The 15,533-nt window shown below is 47.4% G+C and overlaps 1 protein-coding gene across 11 annotated transcripts in view; it reads left to right on the top strand.

Annotated features, from left to right (window-relative positions):
• ENTREP2 (endosomal transmembrane epsin interactor 2) overlaps window positions 1-15,533 on the top strand; it is a 425,727-nt gene that overhangs the window by 163,340 nt on the left and 246,854 nt on the right. For all 11 annotated transcript variants that reach the window (XR_013536571.1, XR_013536568.1, XR_013536572.1 and 8 more), the window contains exon 2: window positions 7,483-7,539. Coding sequence is in view for 5 of the 11 variants with exons in the window: in XM_078375953.1 (XP_078232079.1) it covers window positions 7,483-7,539 (57 nt within the window). In the remaining 6 variants the exon portion in view is untranslated. The remainder of the gene's footprint in view (window positions 1-7,482; window positions 7,540-15,533) is intronic.

Genomic DNA, 15,533 nt, shown 5'->3' with positions numbered 1-15,533 from the left:
CCCTCTCTCTACAAAAGATACAAAAATTAGCTGGGTGACACATGCCTGTAGTTCCTGCTATTTGGGAGGCTGAAGTGGGAGGATCACTTGAGCATCGGAGATGGAGGTTGCAGTGAGCTGTGATCGTGCCACTGCACTCTAGCTTGGGTTACAGAGGGAGACTCTGTCTCCAAAAAAAATCCGTAAACATAAGAGTGTGTGTGTGTATGCGCGCACATGTGCGCGTGTGTGGTGTGTGGTGTGTGGTGTGTGTGTGTGGTGTGTGGTGTGTGTGTGTGGTGTGTGGTGTGTGTGTGTGTGTATGGGGTGTGTGTGTGTGTGTGGTGTGTGGTGTGTGTGTGTGGTGTGTGGTGTGTGTGTGTGTGTATGGGGGGTGTGTGTGTGTGTGTGTGTGTGTATATATATTAAGGCTTCTTGTGCGTCATTCCAGAGAGAAAAGTTTACGTAGTAAATACATTCAGCCATTCCTGCTTGTTTACACAGACAGGGATCCTTCATTGCACACTGGGCCATGTCTTGCTTGTCATTTATCTTCAAGATCATTCCACATTGGCATAAACGGATATGCCTCAGACTTCATAATGCATATATTCATGTTCTATGTCAATATCCAAGTTTATTTATCTAGCCCTTTATTGCTACTCACCGGTTCAGGTTTTCGCAGTAAACGTCCTTGTGTAAATAGGCTGGCATATTTCTGGTAGTGTATCCACAGGTTAAATTCCCAGAAGCAAAACCACTGAGTTCAGTGGTTTATTTTGAGAGATGCTATGAAATTGTCCCCAAGTCACTTAAAGTCTTTGTGCTTTAATCTTCACATCTGTGCAGAGGCACCGGAGTCACACATTACCTATTCAGGTTGTCAGGATAAGCTGTAAAAGCTTAGTCGGTATCTGGCACATATCCAGTACACAATACATATTGACTCTGTTGACCTTGGACAACATGGGTTTAAACAGCCCTTATCCGTGGGTTTTCTTTCAGGTCTGCCACCCTGAAATGGCAAGACCAAGTCCTCTTCTTCCTTCTCCGTAGCCTACTCAACAGGAGGATGACAAGGATGAAGGCCTTTCTGATGATCTGCTTACGCTTAATGAATAGTAAATGTATTTTCTCTTCCTTGTGAGTTTTTCAGTAGCACTTCCTTCTCTCTAACTTTATTATGAGAATAGAGCATACAGAATACGTACAACATACAAAATATGTGCTAATCAACTGTTTATGTGATCGGTGAGACTTCCAGTCAACAGTAGGCTATTAGCAGGTAAATTTTGGAGGGGTCAAAAGGTTATACATAGATTTTGGACTGCACAGGAGGTTGGCACCCCAATACCCCTCTTGTTCAAGGACAGCTATAGAATTGTAATTTTCAACATACTGATTTTGTAACCAGATAACATAGTGAACTTTCTTATGGTTTCTTATTCTTCTGAATCAATTCCATTGAGTTTTCTAGTTAGGTAGTCACATTATTTTCAGATAGTAACAATTTTGCTTCCTCTTCCCAATGTTTATAACTTTATTTTGTTTTTCCTTTTTACTTTGATTAGCTAGATACATTACTTTTCTTTTCTTTTTTTTTTTTTGAGATGGAGTTTCGCTCTTGTTACCCAGGCTGGAGTGCAATGGTGCAATCTCGGCTCACCGCAACCTCCGCCTCCTGGGTTCAGGCAGTTCTCCTGCCTCAGCCTCCTGAGTAGCTGGGATTATAGGCACGCACCACCGTGCCCAGCTAATTTTTTGTATTTTTAGTAGAGACGGGGTTTCACCATGTTGACTAGGGTGGTCTCGATGTCTTGACCTCGTGATCCACCCGCCTCGGCCTCCCAAAGTGCTGGGATTACAGGCTTGAGCCACCGCGCCCGGCTGATACATTACTTTTCTATTGTTATGAGGCAAATTGCCACAAGCATAGCAGGATCGAACAGCTCAAACTTAATATTTCAGAGTTCCTAAGGGTTGGGACTCTGGAATGTTTTATTTGGGTCCTGTCCTCAGGGTCTGCAGGCTGAAATCTAGGCGATGCTGAAGCATCTTCATCCATAGGCTTGATGAGGGAAAGATCCGCTTCCAAACTCCTTCAGGTTGTTGGCAGAATTCGTTTTGGGGGTTGCGTGACTCAGCCCTGCTTCCTTGCAAGCTGTGGGTGGGAAAGTTCTCAGCTCTTAGAGGCATCTCCTGGCACGCAGCCCACTTCTTCAAGGCCGGCAGCAGAACCTCAAATCAGGACTCCACGAAGGGCCCAGAACCAAAAGGCTGGCCTGATTAGGTCACACCCAAGAACACTTCCCTTTTGATGAACTTCACAGCAAACTGATTTGGGACTTTTCCCATCCCCCATGGTCAGGCAGCATAACCTCATCACATGCTGTATTCCGGCCGATTCACAGTCCCACCTACGGCCAATGGGAGGGGATTTTACAGGGCATGAACAACAGGGAGTGGGGACCTTGGGGGCCGTCTTGTAATTCTGCATACCTCACTGTTATCTTCAGAATCATTTCATTTTATTTCATATTTTATTTTTGAGATGGAATCTTGCTCTGTCACCCAGGCTGGAGGTAGGAGGATCGCTTGGGCTGAGAAGTTTCAGACCAGCCTGAAACATGCTTTTTTTTTCATGTTTCCCTCTGTGCCAGCAAGCAGTGCATGCACAGTCAAATACTTCCACGTGCCCAAGCATCAAAGAAAGCAAGCCACAAGGAGACAGCAAAGGCCGGAATTTGATGCCTTCCTGGGACCTTGTATCTTGTAATCTAAAACATTTGAGTCATAAAGATGAGCACACAACAAGGAACTATTTGAAATAATTACCTTTGAGAATTAAATAAAAGTAGAATTTCTAGTTATGCGAGATATAATCACTGAAATTTTCTAAACAAGTGCGGTTATATGGTTCAACAGCTGATCAGACATAGTGCAGAGACAATTGGTGATCTAGAAAATCTATCTAAAGAAAGTAACCAGAATTAAGTCGTGCGTGACATGCGCAGGGAACACGTGGAAGAAAAACAAAGACATTTGGAGGATGGAATGTGAAAGACCAGTCTTTACTGATAGAGCTATTGGAGTCCCTGGTAAGGAAAATGGAGAAGATACAACATTTCAAGAGATTGGCTACAAAATTTCCAAAACTAATAAATATAAATTCACAGATTCATTAGCACAGTATCTCCCAAAGAAGATAAAAAGAAATCCACACCTAAACATACCAAGCAGAAAGCTCTGAATACGCAAGGCCCTGGCCTTTAGTATTAGATTAACTCCGAAGTCTTTAGAGAATGAGGACAGCTGATTTTTGACTGCAGTAATGGAAGACAGAAAACAGTGCGGTGGTTTCAAGCTGTTGAGGGACACAGCTGTCAACCTAGGGTGTCTCCAGCACAACTATTTTTCAAGCATCAAGGTGAAGTAAGACATTTACAGATAAACCAAACATGGGAGTTTATCACCAAAAGATCTGCTCCAAAGGAACTTCAGTCATCGGGGTCGAAGCTTTTGGCATGATGGTCTAGTGAAGCCTGTGGACCCCTTCTCAGAATACGGTTTTTTTTTAAAAGCTGGAAATAAGAATATTACAAAGGAAACCAATTATTTTGAAATTTTTAAAGTAAAAATATTTTTAAAATGTGTTATAATAATATATGTGCTACTTAATAACCCACTAAGTAACAAAATCCAGCAGCTACCCTAATGTCAGAGTAAATAGCCCTATGAGAAGGCAGCATCTTACAGGGCAGGCCCAAGACAAATGAGTTTGTTGCCAAGCACTTAAGAGAGAATGTGCATCAGAGAAGCATGTGTTACAACAGAACAGACAATGGTGTAATTCACCTTTCAGTTTCTTTTGACTCATGAGTTATTTAGAATATTTTTAAACACTTTCACACTAATAGAGGTTTTTTTTTTCTTTCATGAGGCGATCTTGTCATCCGTTTATAGTTCTGCTTCTGCTTGAGAAGATAACTGAACGCTGTAGAGTTCTTTTTCTATCATTAGGTTGAGAAGAAAGGTAATTTTTCTCCAGGACATTATGAGTGTGATGTGTTGGTGTAGCTCCCAAAAGGAAATGGTGTGGAGAAAGTTTGGACCACAGCCTGGGATGAAAGGCTGGGAATGGTGAGTTGGGAGTGGCTCCAAGAAGAGGGGGCAGAAAGCAGAAAGCATGGACCGGGTGGGGGTAGTATTGAGTGTGTCCCCACAGGTGGAGAGAGATGGCAGAGGCCTGTATGCCTCAGCCAGCCTTCTGTGGCCCCAGCAAGACTCAGAGAAAGGAAGCTACACCCAAAGCTAGGAGAATCCAGGGAGGGTGAAGTAGGAAGATCAGCTGCTCCAGGAGGCTGTGGGAATAATATTGCACAGCACAGAGCCGCACGGGGGGCTGTGGGAGTGATATTACATAGCACAGAGCCACACGGGGGGCCGTGGGAGCGAGATACTGCACAGCATGGAGCCGCAGGAGAGGCCGTGGGAGCGAGATACTGCACAGCGCAGAGCTGCACGGGAGGCCGTGGGAGCCACACTGCACAGCGCCGAGCCGCACGGGAGGCCGTGGGAGCGAGATACTGCACAGCACGGAGCCGCACGGGAGGCCGTGGGAGCGATACTGCACAGCACGGAGCCACGCGGGAGGCCGTGGGAGCGATACTGCACAGCACAGAGCCGCACGGGAGGCCGTGGGAGCGAGATACTGCACAGCACAGAGCCGCACGGGAGGCCGTGGGAGCGAGATACTGCACAGCACGGAGCCGCACGGGAGGCCGTGGGAGCGATACTGCACCGCACGGAGCCGCACAAGAGGCCGTGGGAGCGATACTGCACAGCACGGAGCCACGCAGGAGGCCGTGGGAGCCATACTGCACAGCACGGAGCCGCGCGGGAGGCCGTGGGAGCCATACTGCACAGCACGGAGCCACGCGGGAGGCCGTGGGAGCGATACTGCACAGCACGGAGCCACGCGGGAGGCCGTGGGAGCCACACTGCACAGCACCGAGCCGCACGGGAGGCCGTGGGAGCCACACTGCACAGCACCGAGCCGCACGGGAGGCCGTGGGAGCCACACTGCACAGCACCGAGCCGCAGCCCGGAAGGTTTGGAAGATGGGGGTTGCTGGACTCAGAATATTATTTCCTCTGTTTTTGCAACAAAGATCTTTTCTCCAGACACAGTGAATGCTGGCTTCTTAGTGGTAAATTGATTCCACTGTGGCTCTCGGGCACCCATCTGCCATATGCTCCACGAAAGTAATTTACTTGGCTTTCAAGACTGTTGTAGAAGGACTTCCTTCGCTATCATTTGCCTTTAGACCAGACTTGATGATCTGAAGGACATTCTCCATTTTAGGAAATGAAAGAATTTTTCATTATTAGAGGACAGGATTTAAAGAGCGAATTTATTTCAGGGCTCTGTGTCCAGGCAGGTACCAATCAAACGGGCAGGTCTTTGACTGTAAGGATGCCATTACTTCCCGGCAGCCAGTTATCCCGTGTCATCAGCCTCAACCGCAGGAAGTTCTGTGTCTGTTCCAATTTTATCTCTTACCTCTATTAGGCTGGGTGGGGAGGTAGAGAAAAGAGCAACTTGGTGTCCTTGTGACAATCATGGTGCTCAAGGCGCAGTCTCCTCTCCATGAGCAATATCCTGCCTTTTCTGATCTGTTTGGCTTTTCTCCCACAGCTATTTAATTCTGTTACTTTTCACCAACCCGCTTCAGTTTCTCTATATTCTTTGTGAACTGTTGGCTCAGTAATGATACCGAGAAATTAAATGGGATGAAGGTTTCGCGATGCGGTAATTTTGTGGCTAACTAGGTTCATGACCCTTTTTCTCATGGGAACGGTAGAAAATCAACCTACAGGATTACTGAGATGTCAGAACGTGCAACATAATCCTTGCTGGTAACTGGAACTGAGCAAAAACAGTTCAAGATTTGATGGTTCCAGAGCAGGGACTCTGAGCTTCTTTTACACCAACTGCCCTTGGTCTCCAGTGGGCCACAGCAGGCCTCTCCAGAGAGGAGGCATCCCAGCGACTGGGCTGTGCATAGCCTCTCTCAAGCCATTCTGCGGGCCCTTCCTCATTAGGGCTAAGCCTTTTCTCTGTTAGCAGTATCATGCCTTTCCCAATCTATCTGGCTTTTGTATTTGGAACTGTGTCGGTGTTTCCAGTATTGGGGAGGAGGAGGGGAAGGGATGCCTGCGCTGCCCCTCCTGGAGAGGTCTGGGGAGAAAGCAGATGTTTGGGAAAAATAATCTAGTGTCCCACTCCCAAACAAATAAATAATGAGCTGAGGCCAGAGTGACAGGTGTCTGGAGTCACAGTGACAGGGAATAGCATCAGGTGGCATGTGGCTGGAGGAGGGGCTTGGCCTGAGCCTGAGTGCCCACCGTAGCACTGTGGCTGAGCCCAGTGCCCACTGCAAGGTAGGGGATTGACCTGGAGAGGAGCGGGGCCACCAGGGCAGGTGCCTCAGATGCTAGAAAATCAGGAACCTAGCTTTGTGGGTTCTAGATTATTAGGCCAGGGAGATGTGGTTTATTGGGCAGAGGCCTCCAGGATGGCTTCAGTGGGGAGGGTGGAGGTGGAGATGAGAGGAAAGGGACAAGGCTGTGATCGGCAGGTGAAACAGGAGAGCACTGGCAGAGGGGAGAGAGATGAACTGGGAAATGGAGGGCGCTAAGCAGAAGAATGGATCACGCTTTGTGGCAGAGTGGCCCCTGAACTGTACCATGAGCTCAAAACATGATGGCATTATGGTCAGAAATGTGCAATTCGCCGAAAGAAGAAGGTGGGGATAGAAGCATGGAATGATGGCAAGAGCTCCAGGGGGAATGGTCGGATCCTTCCGAGAAAGGCCAGCGTCCTCTGGGTGTAAAGTGATCTGAGAACATGGCACGCCCACCGGGTTCAAGTGTTGGGTACAGAAGGCAAGAGAGAGGTTTCAGGGGCATTTGGAAGGAGAGTTAGTGAGATGCAGCCCCAGAAAGACATGGGAGACATTGGTCAAGGATTTCCCTAGGGCTGAAGCTGGACTTTACTTATTTATTTATTTATTTTGAGATGGAGTCTCGTTCTGTCTCCCATGCTAGAATGCAGTGGCATGATCTTGGCTCACTGTAACCTCCACTTTCTGGGTTCAAGTGATTCTCGTGCCTCAGCCTCCTGAGTAGCTGGGATTATAGGCGCGCAGCCTAGCACAGCCAAGTCACATCGAGGACCAGGGGTGGGTTGTTTCAGAAAGCCTGCCACTCTTGGGCCACCTAATGCAGTACACAAAGTGGTCCCCTCCTTCACAGTGCCCTGGTGTCCGGAGAGACCATTGTGCCTCTCAGAGTGGCTGCAGGCTGTGAAAATGCCACTCATGGTGGCCCCGCTCCTGTGTGTGTGTGCTGTCCCTCTCCAGGTTAGAATGGTTCACGGTGTTTTGATTGTCCATGAAAGGTTTCGGAAGTGTCTCACCTCCTGTACCTTTTGTCCTTCCAGGTGCTGCTGTCGGGACTCATAGGCGTTGTCTCCTGGAAGAGGCCTCTCTCCCTCGTGGTAAGTGGCACCTGGCCCTGGAGCAGGGTTCCACCTTCAGGGGTGTAAGCAGTTTAGAGGCAATGGCGAAGAGAATTCCAGCTTCTCTGCGGGCAGCGGGAGGCAGAGCTTGATAAAATCTCACCGCTGAAAGCTGACTGCTCTTGAGTGAGAAGCGCTGTGTTTCTTATGGGAGGTGCTTCTGAGCATGCTCCTCGGTGTCTTCCTGAGAGGCTCCGAGGCCATCCTCTTCGCGTTTGTTTGTTTCGGTGCCCTCCTGTAAGGACGGAATGTGACGCAAACAAGGGCATTTAAAAGTGTGGATGCGGCTGGGTGCAGTGGCTCAAGCTGTAATCCCAGGACTTTGGGAGGCCGAGGCGGGCAGATCATGAGGTCAGGAAATTGAGACCGGCCTGGCCAACATGGTGAAACCCCGTCCTAAAAATACAAAAATTAGCCAGGCGTGGTGGCGGGCACAAAGCACAGGTTGCAGTGAGCCATGATTGCACCACTGCACTGCATCCGGGTGACAGAGCGAGACTCCGTCTCAAAAAGGAAAAAACCCAAACATTTCTTGTAGACGTTAAAGCCTGTTTGTGCACATAGGCATGCACACGTGTGATCACACAAACAGAATGTATTTTATCAGAGTTCAAGAAGTATTAGGTTTTTGTGTTTTTGAGGGATCCTAAAATTCTGTGACAATAAAATAAAGGGAGTTATTTGAATTGCCTTGGCATTGTGCCGAGGAGCAGGCCACGTGGGAGATGGAGAGAGAGGATGATAGTTTTTCCCTCGGAAAAATGCCCTGAACAGATTTGTGTCTATTGATTTGTATGCTTGTTCTTCTCAGCGTATCATTAATATATGTATGTGTCTGTGTCAGGGCTGGATGGGGAGGTTTTCTGGGTTTTGATAGGTAATGAAAAAGACAGCGTAGTGTTTTTCTTCTTTTACATTAATCAATTATTTAAAATCTCTTTAAGTGACTAGACTTGAAGTAATGACATCTGTGTATTAATGGGAATTAGAAAAAAAAGCAAATTTGTCTATTGAAAACACCTCTTCCTTCCTGAAGGTCACCGTGACCCCTGAAATGGTATCAGGGAAGACAGGAGTGGCCTTACGGTCCTCTGAGGCTCTTCTTCCGCTGTATCTTGGCCCATAGAAGACATTTCTTTTCAGAAAAATACTTTTAGTTTGAAACTTTCAAACATACATAAAAGTAAAGAGACTGCTCTAGTGAACCCCTGTGTACCCCTCGTCTGGCTTCAACAGATGTCAACATCTGGCCTCTTATTTTGTCAATATCTCCCCACCCCCCACCTCCACCCAGCCCCTTGCTGGATTATTCTGAAGCTGGCTCTTGGTGCAGAGGGGAAATGAGGTGAATAGGCTGACTGTAGGGTTGGCATCCGCGGGATGTGCAGTGTGGTGACCGCGCTGCCTTCAGTGACTCGGGGACAGATGCCTCATCCCTCCACACCCACCTTCATGGTGCAGACAGATTAAGCTCTCCAAACAAAGGAAAAGCCGCCTTCTGCAGAGTGGGTGTGTGGACAAAAAGACAAGAGAGGAGTGACGTCCATCACCCAGTCACCCCTGCACGCCACCCCCAGCCCTGGCCCCAGCATGAGGAATCTCACGGGGCTGGGCGTTTTGCCACGAAGGATGCATGAGCTTAGGGCTGACGAGGAGTTATGGCTCCTTGTGGTGGTGGCTCAGAGGTGTCCCAGGGAAGCCAGGGAGCAGGCCAGGGTCTCAGGGCTCATCCTAGTAGGAGGACATAGCAGCAGGTGGACCTGTGGGAGCAGAGTGTGGGAGCGCTTGCTCCCCAGCCCTGCGGCAGTAGTTGGAGCAGGGTCAGCCTCCTCTCTCGGAGGGGGTCAGCGCCAACCTCCCATGGACTTAATTTCCTCCCAAGCCCCAGGCAGAGAAGGGGTTCGTCGAGCTGGACTGACTTCCTTGCCTTATGTAGGGAGGTTAGGGCTTTATTAGGGTGACACTAACTGCTGCAGCAACCCCCTGACTTTCAGTGGCTCAGTTTAGGGCAAGGCTGCTCTGGCCCCTGTCCAGGGCGGGCTCAGCCAGTGATTTCGTCCTTCACGGAGGGAGTCAGGGACCTGGATCCTTTCACCTGAGGGCCCTAATGATTCCTAGGCCTGTGGGATCCACTACAAGTCAGTGGAAGGGAACAGAGAACAGAAGAGGAACCCTGGCAGCCTAATTTTCTTCCCCTGAAGGTGACATTCGTGGCTTGCTCTTCAAACCATTCGGGAGAGCTTGTCATGAGGCTCCGTCTAGGTAGCCGTGGCAGGCGCTGGCTCTCTGGACAGGCGCTTCCTGGAGGTAGCTCCTCACTGCAGGTGGGAGTTTGCTGGGTGGCTTTTCATCTGTACCCTAAGAATGTTATTCCGTTGCATTGACCACAGCAGTGCAGTGTTTTGGTTCGTTAGCAAAACTCAGTCTCCGTATCGTGACCATTGAGATAGCCTTGGCTCTGGCTTTAGGAGGAGAAAAGGCATTCACAACAGATGGGAGGAAAATCCGTAAAGATCTATTAGGCTATGCTAGAAAAACATGACCAGTAGGAGGTATGCAGATACAGAGACAGATGTAGGTAGATACGCACATGCAGACACAGGTATATATACATATCTGGATTATAACTTACATATATGTATGTATATGTACATAGATTTATTTATTTTAAAGAATTGGCTCACACCGCTGTGGGAATGGGCATTGCAAAGTCTGCAGTGCTGGCCCGCAGGCTGGGTATGGGGGTTGAGCTGAAACTGCAGCTTAAGCCTGATGGGAGGCGGCAGGCGGAACTCCTCCTTCCTGGAGGAGGTCGGTCCTTTTCTCTCCCTTCTTTCCACTGACTGCATGCCCACCTACATTATGGAGGGTGATCTGCTTTGTTCAGAGTCTACTGGCTTAAAACTTAATCTCACCTACAAAAGTACCCTCACAGCGACATCCAAACTAGTGTGTGACCACACATCTGGGTACTGTGGCGTAGCCGACTTGACACACAGCAGGAATCGTCACCACAGAGTTTTGAAAACTTGCCAAAGATGTTCTCTCCAGAATCATACCAAAGATGCTATAAGCAACGGTGGTCACGGTTCCCTGGGTGGGACCTGTGCGTCCTCATCCTCACACCCGTGAGACGTCGGCCACCACCTGCGGAGGTCTGGCCTGCAGACCCTGACTCAGTGAGGGATGAGTGATGCACTCTCACACTGCTACAGTGATTCAGGTGGGCCGGGGTGGACGGCGGCTGCAGCCAATAGACCAAGACTCCCGGTGTTATCCACACATTGTCAGATTTTATAGCAGAGATTCTAAGTTAACGTGCTTGTGGATAATTAACATGGTTAAGAGAACGGTTTTACTAAAAGCGTTAGGTTCCAGGGCCAGAGTAAGCATTCCTAACCAGTAATTCCCCCTTGATCCTCCCAGAGAGGGCCCCCAGCACAAAATCTACAGGAGTAAACAGTGGAGGCAAAAGGGTGTGGGGAAAACACACTTAGCTGGGCAAGCCTGTGTCCCTCTCTCTTTCCTATGCTGATGTACACGAGGCACCTGCCTTCAGCTTGCCCCAATAAAACTTTTGGCCTTCCAAAAGGTTTGAGATTACAGTCTATAACTTTTCCTAATATTTGGTATTTTGCCAGCCACCCTAAGTGAGTGTTAACACAGCAGTCCCGGCAAGAGTAGGTTTTCCTGTTTTTAAAGTGAGGCCAAGGCTGCCACACCTTAAGTAATGAACTAGGACTTGAACCCAAAGCTCTCTGGGTTCAAGTCCTCCTTTTTTTCAATTATCTTTCTTCTCTAGTTATTTATCACATGACTTACATTCCTTCAACCTCATCTTCTTGTCCCTTTGTATTTTCTGTCTCAGTTGGTGGCGCCACCGCCCATCCAGTCCAGAAACTGGGGAGTCACCCAGACGTCCTTCTCCTTTATCACCCTTCATACTCATTCACAGGCTCTCTCCATGTGGCTCATTTTATCCGAATGCAGCTGCCCCTCTTCTGTCTTCCTTGAGCCACCATTCTAGGGCAGGTCCTTGTCTGGCATCTCATGTCTGGCATCTCTTGATGGATCTGTGAGCCAGAAACCTGGCTCTCCTCAAATCCATTCTCCACACACGCAGATGCCGAGGGTGGTGTGGAAAGTTTCAGCTGGACTGTGCTACTCCCTTTCTTTCCCTTTGTGGTTCCCCAGGGTCCAGAAAATGGAACTGAGATTTTCAGATGACACAGGAGACCTTGTGCAAGGAAAGGAAGACTTAGAAAGCAAAGTACCCTCTCCTGGGCCTTAGCAGTAGAATGGCTGGAAGTCTTCATTTCAGTAATTTTTTTTTTTCTGAGATGTAGTCTCACTCTATTGCCCAGGCTAGAGTGCAGTGGCACAATCTCGGCTCATTGCAACCTTTGCCTCCCAGGTTTAAGCAGTTCTCCTGCCTCAGCCCCCTGAGTAGCTGGGACTACAGGCATGGGCAACCACGCCCAGCTAATTTTTTGTATTTTTAGTTAGAGATGGGGTTTCACCATGTTGGCCAGGATGGTCTCGATCTCCTGACCATGTGATCCACCTGCTTTGGCCTCCCAAAGTGCTAGGATTACAGATATGAGCCACCACACGGCGCGATTTCAATCCTTTTCAAAATAAAAGTTCCTGCTTGAATTGTCTCTGCTAATATATTTTCCTCTTTCTCGAGTTGTCAACTAAAGATGCAGCAGTAAGTTATCTAGTTCAATCCCAGGCCTTCTGTCCCCGAATTCCCTCCATAAAGACCACACAGTGAGTTGCCGTCTCTGAAGGGAGAGTGTCCCTCACTCAGGGTTGTGAGAACGAGCAGTTTTGGGCCAGGGCTCCAGGTCTGTGCAGCTCCTCCAGACACCCGGCAGGCCTGGCTGGCTGAAGACAGGTGTGAGCCGCCCCTGCTGCTGTAGCGTTTGGTGCTGCCCTTGCTCTCCTGGCAGCAACTTGCCTCTGCAGGGCCCCCAAACACCAGGCCGTCCGGAGCCCTGCTGCAGCTCCTGCTTTTCATCATTCTGCGCTTACAGACACAGAGTGAGATGAAGGAGAGCTGTGCACTTCCTGCCAGAGTGATGATGTGCGGGAGGGCGAGGGCCCTGCTGGGGAAGAGGAAGAGAGGGGAGCGGTGGGTGGAGTGGGGGCAGGCGGAGGCACAGGGAGGCCTCCCTTTGTAGGCTGGTGAATGCAATATGAGAGGGAGGGGAAGAAGGGAAATGCTGATTTTTTTTTTTTTTAACCATAGTGTTTTATAAGTGCCTTTCCAAATGCTGAAAACTAGCAACATGAATAAACAATATGTGTTTTCACGTAACTGGGGTAGTTTTTAAAACAACTGTGTGCTTAGTGTCTTCTGTGATGAGATCATTAATTGTCTTGCTTACATTAAATTAAACGGGTTCTACATTATGCTGGATGCCAATTAGAAATCAGACTGTATAACTCTGATGAGACGATTTTTTGAAAGATTTAGTGAACTACCTTGTGATGGCTTATTTATCAATAATGGACACAGTCTCCCATAGTCACAGGTGCTAGAAGTTTTAAAACGCTGAAAACGGGAGCACTGAGCTGGATATTAGGTTCACTGTAATAACTAATACTACTGAGAGACTAATAACCATAGAGTTGAAAACATTTTTTAGAATTTGTTTTTACCGATAACCTAGTTATAGTTTAGGACAGTTTTTCTCAAAGCAAAGTAAATCTAAGTTAGGAAGACTGATCCATGGGAATGTGAGTACCCCAGAGCCAATGGCGTGTTTAGTATTGTTTGCATTTTGTATTACATTGTTTGAGGAATCTGGCTTTTTGCCTTAGAGAGTGGTTTGTTTTTATTGCTAAACTTTATCAACTCAGAAACGTGTATCCATCATGGTTCAATCAGAGAAAGAGGGCTTCTTAGAGCCAACGCCAAAGATCTCGGTGAGCCAGCCTACTCTGGTGGTGGCTGTGGCTCTGCTGTCCTTTACAGTAGCCACATCCACCATGCCTTTGGCAATTCAGTGCTGCCACTTGGCCCCTGCAGCCCTGGGATTGCATTTAGGGACCAAGTAGCGCAGAAATTCCAACTGTTATTTGTGGCCTCCAGAGAAGAGTTCAAGGATTCCGAGGTTCCTCTCACATATTTATTTCTCATAACTAGAGAAAACTGTGCCTCTGGATCCTCTTGGGATGGGTGAGATCTGGCATGCCAAATCTACTCTAACATTCCAATCTGCTTGAGACTTTAGATCCCTATGTCTGTGGTGTACCAAGAAAGCCTGGCATTTCAACCTCAAGTAATGTAGCCCACCTTTGACTTTATATTTTAGCCAACCAAACAAGCTACTGTGGGTCCATGTCAATAAAAGTGGTCTGATTCGACTCTGTATTTTCCCTATTTTAATCTCACACCGTTAGTGGTAAATCAGGATTGCTGCAGCCTCCTGTTGTGAGAGTTTCCAAGCCACAGCACAGGAACCAGGGAAGAACCTGGCACTCCTGCCGAGTTAAGGAGGCTCTACTGAGGCCGGGAGTCCAAGGTGGCTGGAATTTGCAGAACAGAGTGCCAGAGAGGAGAGACTTACTCAGGCTGAGGGTTCTGGAGATCTGCAGAGGAAGCCCTGTGAATATTCAGCTGCTGCTGATCAGCTCTTACATGTGAGGAAACTGAGGACATGAAGGAACCATTTCAGAGGATGAGAGAGAAAAGTCTCAGTCACAAAATTAGGGTTTTCCCACCATCCAGATTGGAAGACCTCATGATTCACTGGGGCATTGTATAGAGTACGCACAAGAGTTTCGCCTCAGTAGTGGGGAGTCACTGGCCCGGAGCTAAATGCTGTTCCAGTTCTGCCTAACAATATTGAAAGCAAGATCCAAAGGAATGAAATGGGTTCCAGGTAATTTTCCTGTGTCCCAGAGCAAAGTTTAAGAATGCGCATAGGAATGCAAAAGTATCCAGCACCAACTAGATAACGTTCATCATGTCTACTATTTAATCAAAGATGACTAGGCATGCAAAGAAGCAGGAAATCATGATCCAAGGTGAAAAGAAAAGTGAACCCATTGAAACTGATACAAAATTGACACATACTAGAATTAGCAGACAAGGACATTAAAACAGCTATTAAAATTGTATTCCGATGTTCCAGAAGTTAAGTAGACACTTGGAGATATTTTAAAAAAACCAGCTGAACTTCTTCTTTTTAAAATTTTTTTGAGACAAAGTCTTACTCTGTAGCCCAGGCTGGTGTGCAATGACACAATCTTGGCTCACTGCAACCTCCGCCTCCCGGGTCCTGGTTGAAGCAGTTCTCCTGCATCAGTCTCCTGAGTATCTGGGACTACAGGCACATGCCACCATGCCCAGCTAATTTTTGTGTTTTTAGTAGAGCCTGGGTTTGCTGTATTGGCCAAGGTGGTCTTGAACTCCTGACCTCGTGATCTGCCCAGCTGAACTTCTACTGATGAAAACTATAAGAGAAAAATTTCACTGGATTAGATTAATGGCAGATTTGAAAAAAGAAAAAAGATAAGTGGACTCATAGATATTGCAATATACATTCTCCAAAATGAAGAACATACAGAAAAAGCATTTTTTAAAACAGAAATATGAAAAAAGCATCACAGAGCCATGTGGAATAATTTCCAGAAATCCTAATATATGTGGAATAAGGAATGAGGGTAAACAGAAAAAATACTTTAAGAAATTATAGTAATTTTTTTCAAAATGGAATAAAAACTAGAAAACCACAGATTCAAGAAGTTTAATGCATATAAAGAACCCCCCCCCAAAAAAAAAGAAAAGCACGGCAATGTATTGTGGGGTTTATACCATTTGTATAAGTAATTGTATGAAAATACTGTAAAGGAGGGGATGGAAGTATACAATGTGAGATTCTTAGACTGTACATGAAGAAATCTAATGTCACCTGAAGGTAAACTATGATAAATTAAAGCTGTATACGGTAAAGCCTAAA

The sequence above is a fragment of the Callithrix jacchus genome, chromosome 6, assembly GCF_049354715.1.
Source record: "Callithrix jacchus isolate 240 chromosome 6, calJac240_pri, whole genome shotgun sequence".
In the NCBI taxonomy this organism is placed as follows: domain Eukaryota; kingdom Metazoa; phylum Chordata; class Mammalia; order Primates; family Cebidae; genus Callithrix; species Callithrix jacchus.
The sequence above is the reverse complement of the archived record's forward strand: the minus strand, read 5'-3'. Positions and strand labels throughout refer to the sequence as shown.